This window comes from Bison bison, unplaced genomic scaffold, assembly GCF_000754665.1.
Source record: "Bison bison bison isolate TAMUID 2011002044 unplaced genomic scaffold, Bison_UMD1.0 scf7180017864280, whole genome shotgun sequence".
Lineage (NCBI taxonomy): Eukaryota > Metazoa > Chordata > Mammalia > Artiodactyla > Bovidae > Bison > Bison bison.
In genome coordinates, this window is record NW_011494852.1 from 6,736,561 (window position 1) to 6,747,141 (window position 10,581).

Genomic DNA, 10,581 nt, shown 5'->3' on the forward strand with positions numbered 1-10,581 from the left:
ACAGGAAAAGGAGTACGTCAAGGCTGTATATTGTCACCCTGCTTATTTAACTTCTATGCAGAGTACATCATGAGAAACGCTGGGCTGGAAGAAGCACAAGCTGGAATCAAGATTGCCAGGAGAAAGATCAATAACCTCAGATATGCAGATGACACCACCCTTATGGCAGAAAGTGAAGAGGAACTAAAGAGCCTCTTGGTGAAAGTGAAAGAGGAGAGTGAAAAAGTTGGCTTAAAGCTCAACATTCAGAAAACGAAGATCATGGCATCTGGTCCCATCATGGGAAATAGATGAGGAAACAGTGGAAACAGTGTCAGACTTTATTTCTTGGGGCTCCAAAATCACTGCAGATGGTGACTGCAGCCATGAAATTAAAAGACGCTTACTCCTTGGAAGGAAAGTTTGACCCACCTAGATAGCATATTCAAAAGCAGAGATATTTCTTTGCCAACAAAGGTCCGTCTAGTCAAGGCTATGGTTTTTCCTGTGGTCATGTATGGATGTGAGAGTTGGACTGTGAAGAAGGCTGAGCGTCGAAGAATTGATGCCTTTGAACTGTGGTGTTGGAGAAGACTCTTGAGAGTCCCTTGGACTGCAGGAAGATCCAAGTCCATTCTAAAGGAGATCAGGCCTGGGTGTTCTTTGGAAGGAATGATGCTGAAGCTGAAACTCCAATACTTTGGCCACCTCATGTGAAGAGTTGACTCATTGGAAAAGACTCTGATGGTGGGGGGATTGGGGGCAGGAGGAGAAGGGGACAACAGAGGATGAGATGGCTGGATGGCATCACTGAGTCGATGGATGTGAGTCTGAGTGAACTCTGGGAGTTGGTGGTGGACAGGGAGGCCTGGCATGCTGCGATCCATGGGGTCACAAAGAGTTGGACACGACTGAGCGACTGAATTGAACTGAACTGAACTGAAAGGCAGGGCAGGGTAAACAGTTTGGAATGGGCCATCAGCATGATTTAAGCGGGCTCTGGACTCTTGATGTGCTTTCTAGTTGCTTGGCACTGGCTCTGGGATGTTTAAGGCAAAGGAATACAGGCAGACCTTGGAGATTTTGTGTGTTCAATTCTAGACCACTGCAAACAAAGTGAATATCTCAATAAAGCAAGTCAAACGATTTTTTTGGTTTCCCAGTGCAATGATAACATGGGGCTCCTGAGGCCTTTCTGTGTCCCTCATTTCTTTGATTACAGGAGACAGCCTTCATTCAGCCCCCATGACCTTCCCTGAGTTCCAATGGGCAAATTCAATCACTTGTTAATAAGGGAGGGAATGCAAGATCAGGAAGAAACAAACAGCCAAGAGCAGCCTTGGGGCAAACACACAACAATATCTTTGAGCTGTTTTGCAGATACTGAAATCCCCTCCAGGTGGGAGAAGTTAATGATTACCTTCTATGCTGCCCACAAGCATGTAGACCCCAGACCAGCTGGACATGAAGGTTGATGATGCTGACTCCTACTTACCTCACCACCAGCCCATCAGAAGAAGGTCCACCATCTGATAATGTCTTCTCTGAACAATTGCTGTAAAAGCTCTCACTATCTTCCCCACGTTGGGACACATGGGTTTTGAGGGCATTAGCCTGCCATGGGCTTCCCTGGTGGCTCAGGTGGTAAAGAAGACACCTGCAATGCGGGAGACCTGGGTTCGATTCCTGGGTGGAGAAGATCCCCTGAAGGAGTGGATGGCAACCCACTCCAGTATTCTTGCCTGGAGAATCTCACGGACAGAGGAGTCTGGTGGGCTACAGTTCATGGGGTCGCAAAGAGTCGGACACGACTGAGTGACTAGCACAGCACAGCCTGCTGTGGTCCCCCCTTGCCCAGCAAAGCAATAAAGCTATTCTCTTCTGTGTGTGCTGAGCTCAGTCGCTCAGTCATGTCCAACTCTTTGTGACCCCGTGGACTGTACCCTGCCAGGGTCCTCTGTCCATGGGGATTCTCCAGGCAAGAATACTGGAGTGGGTTGCCATGCCCTCCTTCAGGGGATCTTCCTGACCCAGGGATCGAATGCAGGTCTCCTGCATTGCAACTGGATTCTTTACTGTCTGAGCCACCAGGGAAGCCCCGACAGTTCTGCTATGCTATGCTAAGTCACTTCAGTCGTGTCCGACTCTGTGTGACCCCATAGACGGCAGCCCACCAGGCTTCCCCGTCCCTGGGATTCTCCAGGCAAGAACACTGGAGTGGGTTGCCATTTTGAGGCCAACCATAAAAGGTCAAAAAGTGAGTGGTGGTCTAGTTCCTAGAAATCTCCACCCCTTCTCCCCAAATAATCTCCCATCTTTCAGCCTATGAAATTACCCAGTCCATAAAATCTAACCACACCATATTTTGGGGCCTCTTCCCTTCTAAGATGACCCATGTTCTGTCTGTGGAATGTGTTTCTCTCTAAATAAATTTACTTCTTACCCATTATTTAGTTTCTGAGCGAATTCTTTCTCCATTGAGATATCAAGGACCTGACCTTTATTAACTCCTGAGACCAGGTATGATCTGTTAAAAGACCATGGATTCAATCTGGGTTTTGGCTGGGTTCAAGTCTCACTTGCATCATACATAAGCCAGAATGTCTTCCCTAGATGGAAATATGTTAAATTTATTTCATTGGAACTCAGGGACAGTCTAGGAAGGTGAAGCCTGTTTCCTACAAACAAGAAATGGGGGTCTTGGAAAAGCTTTTGTACCCAGGAGGATCCTACTCCGTTTCATTTCCCCCTTTTCTTTGACACCCCTCAATCTTGGCGGGAACACTATGGGACAAGAAAAGAAATCAAGTTTTGGATAGAGAGGTCAATCATAGACTTGTTAGGGGAACTCGGTTTTACGGGGACTCAGATCAAACAGAGCAGCTCAGCTGTTTCAAACCATGAGCAACTCCATGGCCACCAGGCACTGGGGTTTCCCCATTCCACCCATCCCCTCCCTTTAACAGACAGGCCATAGTTTAGGTAGCCAGGATCTTTCTAGCAATGCCACCCGACACCACTGTGCATGTGTTCGTGTATCCCCAAGGCTACCCCCATGGCTGCATATTTGCCAGAAGGACTTGGGGGTCTCAGCATACAGTTGGACTCACTCCTGAGACACACTCCTTTAGAAGGAGAGGCCAAGCTATGTTAACCGTTTCTGCTACTTCATCAGGCAGCTATTTAATCATTGTGACCTCTTCAGTCTAATGGTTGCAGAAAATACGCCCTAAAGGTGGTGATAGTGCATCCAGTTGTAAATGTGCTAAATATTTTGGGTGGAAAAATCCTCTTTGGTAACACAACTTCTCTTTAAGTTTAAAATTGTGCCAAAAAAAAAAAAAATGAATTTGGACGTCCCCGATGGTCCAGTGGTTAAGACTTCACCTTCCAATGCAGAGGGTGTGGGTTTGATCCCTGGTCAGGGAACTAAGATCCCACATGCCCCGTGGCCAAAAACCCAAAACACAGGAAAAAAACAATGTTATAACAAATTCAATAAAGACTTAAAAAACGGTCTGTATATATATATAAAACAAAATTGAGGCAGTTTTGGTGAAGTGGATGAACCTAGAATCTGTTATATAGAGTGAAGTACATTAGAAAGAGAAAAGCAAGTATTGTATAGCGATGCATATATATATATATATCTCAACAGTATCTGGAAAATAGTATTAATGAGCCTATTTGCAGAGAAGGAATGGAGATGCAGATAGAACGGAATTGTGCACACAGTAGGGGAAGGAAAGACTGGGACGAATGGAAAAATAGCATTGACATATATACACAGCCATGTGTAAAATAGATAGCTGGTGAGAAGCTGCTATATACCACAGGGAGCCCAGCCTGGCACTCTGTGATGACCTAGAGGGGTGGGATGGGGGAGGACAGAGAGGCTCAAGAGGGAGGAGATCTATGTATAATTATGGCTGATTTGCATTGTTGTATGGCGGAAACCAACACAACATTGTAAAGCAATTTTCCTCTAATTAAAAAATAAATAAAACAAAATATTAAAATATACATTAAAAATATAAAGAGAAGGGTGAGAATTGAGGACTGGCCTTAAGCTGAAACTGTTTCTGGGTAATAGAAAGTGACATGGAAATAACAATACTCTTCTCTCTACATTTGCTTGTATACAGAATTCTCCAAACAAAATTTTAAAACCCTGTCAGCAAAAGTGTCTTCTAAAAGTGGTTACATCTGAAAGTGAAGGGAAATTGCATTGGAGGATGCTTCCTATTTGTCTGTAACATAGTATTGCTACACACACATACAGAAAATGAGAAATTCATATATGCAAAATGAGTAAGTACAGAAGGAACTTCTAACCACTGTTCACCACTGCGGTAAGCCTGTAATGCTTTGGTTCATATTCTTGTTATGAATAGATACATCCAGAAGTGAAGTGAAGTGGCTCAGTCATGTCCGACTCTTTGCGACCCCTTGGCCTGTAGCCTATCAGGCTCCTCCATCCATGGAATTTTCCAGGCAAGAGTACTGGAGGCGGTTGCCATTTCCTTCTTCAGGATATCCAGAAGGTAGTCCATAATACAAATGCACGGAAATATACTTAAATAAGCATGTGTATAAGTTTAATTGAGGCTTTCCATGTGGCACTAGTAGTAAAGAACCACCTGCCAATGCAGGAGACCTAAGAGATGCTAGTTCAGTGCCTAGTTTGGGAAGATCCCCTGGAGGAGGGCATGGCAACCCACTCCAGTATTCTTGCCTGGAGAATCTCATGAAAAGAGAAGCCTGGTGGGCTACAGTTCATGGGGTCACACAGAGTCGAACATGACTGAAATGACTTAGCAATGACCTAAATTTGGCATATAGGTACACACGCCTACAAATATGCATATAGGTATAATACAACACGTATATGTGAAAGTTAAATAATATGTTTATTTTTCAGGCAATGGTCTCCATCGTTCCCTTCCTGTAAATTCCTGTCTCATATTCCTTCTATCCAAAGTCCTCTAGTGGAACCAAAAATACCCTTCAGAGTTGAGTCTGAACCAGTATCTATTCCAGGACCACACACTGCATGTGGTCCTGACTCTCAGGTCTGTTTCAACCTGTCAATTCCCCTTTGGATGAAACTGACAAAACACTCTCCCCTTGGGGTGTGTCCCATCTTCTACTGCAGGTGGGGGGACACTTCAGGGTGGACACATCAAAGGCAGCAGCGGCTTCATCTGCTTTCCATCCAGAGACCTGGAGCTCCCTAGGGATCCTGCAGCAGGGAGGGGCAGCTATGACCCCTGGACTGGTGTGGGGACAGCCGGATCCTGCCGTTGCAAGGTTCTCTCTCATCCTTGTGACCAGAATGTCACAAATGTGGTGTCACTGTGACACTGTGCCCATATCCACTGCATGCCTAAGGCTTCTAACCCTGGTTGATAACCTGTGACCCCATGATTTCCTTCCGTTCAGTTCATTCACTCAGTCATGTCTGACTCCTTGCGACCCCATGAATTGCAGCATGCCAGGCCTCCCTGTCCATCACCAACTCCCGGAGCTCACTCAAACTCATGTCCATCGAGCCAGTGACGTCATCCAGCCATCTCATCCTCTGTCGTCCCCTTCTCCTCCTGCCCCCAATCCCTCCCAGTATCAGAGTCTTTTCCAATGAGTCAACTCGTCGCATGAGGTGGCCAAAGTATTGGAGTTTCAGCTTTAGCATCCGTCAGGACTTGGGAAATAAGGTTCTGACTCTGCCATTCTCTCCACTGGAGAACACCTTCTCTAGATGTTTCCTCGACTTGGGAAATAAGGTTCTGACTCTGCCATTCTCTCCACTGGAGAACACCTTCTCTAGATGTTTCCTCCTGTACAGTTTTTCCTCAACTGAAACAGCTCCTTACTCGGAATCCAGTAGTCACCCAGGCTGTAACACTGTATTGCTATTAAAAACTGCTGAGACACTTTGGCAAGATTATATTACATTTATTACCTATGATTGGCAGATATGTTCTTGATTTATTCTCTCCATATTTGAAAAGAATTTAAAAATGTAACAAAATAATTTTATACACTGTAGGATCCAGGGTAGGGTTGGGCTCAGGGGACCACATCACTGTTCACAGGGTGGGCAGAACCCTCCGTTTCCAAACAGTTTTTGAGGCAGTTTGACTTCCTGCTCTGAGTCCTGGTCCCAGTCTTGAAACCCCATGAGGTTAAGTTCACCACCAGTGGGGGCTGGGATTTTCTTAGCCATAGGGATGAGCTTCCAGTTCAGACATGAGGAGAGGGCTTTCTGCACAAGACCAGTGAAGCCTCTGCAGCAGAACCAGAAGGAAACGAGGGCAGAGGGCACAGGGGCTGAGCCAGAGGGCCTGGCGTGGGGGGAGGACGAGGAGTCCTCTCACCATCTCTCTGTCTTCATCTGTGCGTCTCCACTTACTAGAACAGTGCCTGCCTTAGAGCAGTGGCGACCAGTAAATCTGATGTAAGAACGTTCTTCCTGTAGCTTCCAGAACCTGAAGACAGGGCCCATTAGAAACTTCAACTGGATTCATTAGATCCCCAGAGGCCAGGAGCTACAAGTCCCTAATACTGAGACGGCTCGGCAAAGAGTCCCAGAGCCTGAAAGGCATGGTCAGGTAGTGCCTGACGGACCCGCACGGTCACACTCGGGTGTAATGGATAGTCTCCGTTCTGCTCACACGAGAACTCAAAGTCCCGGACCCAGTGTTCAAAAGACACAAAGCGGACGCCTTTCTTGAGGTTGGAGAACACGTGGTTGACCTGTAGACAGAAAAAGAGATTAAGTCCCACTGTACCATGGCCTTCCCCTCAAAAGCTGAGTTGGGGGCCTTCTGGCAGATGGTATTACCTATAGATGGCTGCAACAAGGTCTCTACTTCCACACATCCTTCTAGAATCATGCCACTCCTCACCCAGGGGTGGGGTCTAATTCCCACCCCCTTGCATCTGGGTGGGTTTCATTGTAACCAAGAGTGTGGTGGGAGTGATGCTGGGTGACTTTCACCAAGTGACTTCCACAGCAGGATCACAGAGGCAATGCAGCTTCTGCTGGTTTCTCCAGCAGCCTCATGGTGAAGCCCTGAGCAGCTGACTGCCCCGAAGCTGCCATGCTGTGAGGAAGTCCAACTAGACCATGCAGGGGGATCCCATGGCCAAGCTCTGAACCTAAACCAAGAGCTGCTTGGCCAGCCACCAGCTGCTGTGTACACACTCACACCCCACCCTGCCCTTCAACTCCAGCCTGTGTCTGAAGGGAACGACATGAGACCAGAGCCAGAAACTCCCAGCAAAATCGTCCTCATAGAAACTATGAGAGGAGATAAGATGACTGCTGTTGATATTAAACAACTAAATTCCGGGGCAATTTGTTAATGCAGCCATAGATCATCATAGGTTCCACTGTCCTTTCCCACAGCCCTCATAGAGACTCACCTCAAAGAAGAAACCGTTGCCCAACCGATCGCTGGGAAAAGGCAAAGGAGAGAAGTGATGCAGGACGACCTGGTTGGCATCTAAAAGTTGGACAATTAGACGATATAAACAGTCAGCGTCTCGGTCATCGAACCACCTATGGCAGAAGGGAGACTGTGAAGCCTGAACTGGTCACCCCATCTCTTTGGGGGTTTGCCTGCCTTCACCTGAAAGGGCTTGCCATGCATACAAGTACCAAATGTTGTCATGGGAACTGGCACCGTCAGTGTCACGGGGCAGCTTGACCCCATTGCATATCTAACTGAATCCATCTGCACCAAACACGCTCCCCAGCTGGTCTGCACATTCATTTCAGGAGGAATGACCTAGAATCCCAGGCTTAAAGGTGCATGTGCGTGCTAAGTCGCTCAGTTGTGTCTGACTCTTTGTGACCCTGTGGACTGTAGCCCTCCAGGCTCCTCTGCCCATGGGATTCTCCAGACAAGAACACAGGAGTGGGTTGCCATGCCTTCCTCCAGGGGATCATCCTGACCCAGGGATCAAACCCATGTCTCATATCTCCTGCATTGGCAGACAGGTTCTTTACCACTGGTGCCATCTGGGAAACCTCAAGGTACCTCCTTCCATTGTCTTATTTCTCATCCTATAATATATTTCAGTGGTGGCCAAGATGTCTTTTCCAATGTATACAATGGTAATGTTTTAATTTTTTAATTGTAAAAGGTAATTGTACCTTTTGAGGGTACAATTTTTTTTTTTATCAGTCGTATAACAGGATCCAGGGGCACCTAAATACAGTGGTGATGGGCTATCCAGCAACATCAAAGAAACGACCTCCAAATAGATAGCTATGTTTTGATGTAAGAAATTAAAATTTAAAAAATTAGGAGTAATAGGCTGTACAAACACACAAACAACTATCTTTCACAGAGACTTCATATCACTCTGCTTCTTAGAAACAGATGCCCATTCTACTTCTTCCTGTAGTATTTTGTCTTATTTCTGTATTAATATATTTGTGTGTTCTTCTGACTTACCTTTCATACTGTTCTGTGCCAATCACACACACGCGTGCGCACACACACACACACACACAAATGACCTGTCAATATGAAATGGTTGGGGCTGACCACATCCTCCATTATAGTCACATAACGGAGGCCAGCCACTCCAGATAACAATGTGACTTAGCATGAAGTATGGAATATGAATTGATCTGGAGGTTAATACATGATAAAGCCCTAGTAAAAACTTGGGTGAGGGCTTCCCTGGCGGCTCAGTGTGTAAGGAACCAGCTTGCCAATGTAGGAGACAGGGGCTTGCTCCCTGATCCAGGAAAAGCCCACATGCCACAGAGGCACTGAGCCCGTGCACCACAGCTACTGAGCCTGAGCGCTAGACCCTGTGCCCTGCAACAAGAGAAAGCCACCACAATGAGAAGCCCGTGCACTGCAACTAGGGAGTAACCCCTGCTCGCCACCGCTAGAGAAGTCTCGAACAGCAGCAAAGGCCCAGCAGACCCTATAAATAATACAATAAAATAAAAACTCAGGGACTTCCCTGGTGGTCCATTGGCTAAGACTCTGGATTCTTAAGTGGGGGCGGGCGGGTTTGATCCCTGGTCAGGGAACTAGATCCTACATGCCAGCCCCTCATGGTGGAATTAAGACCCAGCACAGTAAAGCAAATAGGTATTTTTTTAAAAACCCACTCTTCTCTACAGCTTTTTCTCCACTGAAACAACTGGCTTTGTAGCTGATGTATAACCCTGTCTTATGAAGACAGGGAAATGGAGGCATCACTGTGACTTGCCCAAGGCTACAAAGCCAGGAAGCTGGGATTTGAGTGTGAGAGGTCTGGTTCCAGAATCTGACCTCTTAGACAACTCTTCTATCTTGTCCCCTCCTGAACCAAGGAGCATCTCATTTACAGACAAGACTTAGTTGGACCCAAATCCTCTGCTAGGATCCAACCAGGCATCTTCCAATCCAGGTCCCTTTGGGGGCTGAGAGAGGGTTCAGGGAGAGGATGTTGCTAAGTGCTAAAGCTCTGATGGTGATGAAGTCATTTACCTTCCTGCTTATCTAAGGGGCTGTTAGGAGACCTACATGAAGTCACCCAAACCAAGGCCAATGCTCAGCTAAAGGGCTGTTTTTGTCACCACACTCACCAGTCGGAGACACAGATCTCAATGTTTCCACTATCCAGGAGTTCCCGCCACAGACCCTCCTTCTCCAGGTCCAACACCTGCTTCTGTTGACACCACCTAGGAAAGAGGGAGCAAGGTCAATGAGAACCAAACAAGTACTGGACAACCACCCTGACCCTGGGGAACTAGGGACATCACCTGTAGGTAGACAGGAACCATCTCTGTCTATAGGCCATCAGCGGGCCCACCCTCGCGTTTTCCTCTGCACCCCGGGCAGCCCCTGCGGTCAGCACCATCCGGTTCAAGAATCCTTCCATTAAAAAAAAAAAAAAGGTTGGTGACTGAGTTCCCCGCCAGCCCACTAGTCCAGGTACAGGCCTCTCGTCTTTCCCATGCCTGCCCCGTTCGCATCCTCCAACGTGCTCCCACAAGGACCCTTCCCTGGGCTCCCACCTAGGCCTCGAGAGCTCTGAGAGTCCCCGAGGAGGTTGCGTCCTATGGGTCTGCGCTCGCAGAAGCGGCCCAGGATGCAGGGCCCGGGGTCGTCAGCAGGGGGCAGGCAGGTGCGGATGACGGGCCACAGGTCGGGGTGTTTCCAGGGCAGGATGCTCCGCCACAGGTCCCAGCCGTCCACCACGTCTCGCCAGCGCCGGCACACTGGGCGGCATTGCTGGAGCAGCGTGCTTGGGGGCAGGTAGCTCAGCACCTCCTGGAGCAGCTCGTTAGGCAGTCGGTTCTGGTCCAGCACCTCCTCGAGTTCGCGGTCCGGAGCGGGGACCCTGGTGGGCAGGCCCCCAGAGGCCCACAGGTCGTCCTCGCCAGGCCAGGCTGCCGCTGCTGGAGATCCAGTGTCAAGACGTCAGAGTGTCCATGACCTCCAGCCTCCACCAGTCACGCCCCTGCCAGCCACACGCCTGTCATCCCCCCACCCCTAAACCCCATCAGCCGCCTCCCAGCCCTCTCCTCAAGTTCCCAGACTCCTCCCATCCCCTCCATTCTCCCCTACTTGCACCACAGTCCCAGGC

At 48.2% G+C, this 10,581-nt stretch overlaps 1 protein-coding gene across 1 annotated transcript in view; it reads right to left on the minus strand.

The window, feature by feature from the left end:
- FBXO17 (F-box protein 17) overlaps window positions 1-10,581 on the minus strand; it is a 124,371-nt gene that overhangs the window by 57,143 nt on the left and 56,647 nt on the right. Inside the window, exon 14 of the mRNA XM_010849318.1 lies at window positions 10,010-10,393. Within this exon, the coding sequence (XP_010847620.1) occupies window positions 10,010-10,393 (384 nt within the window). The remainder of the gene's footprint in view (window positions 1-10,009; window positions 10,394-10,581) is intronic.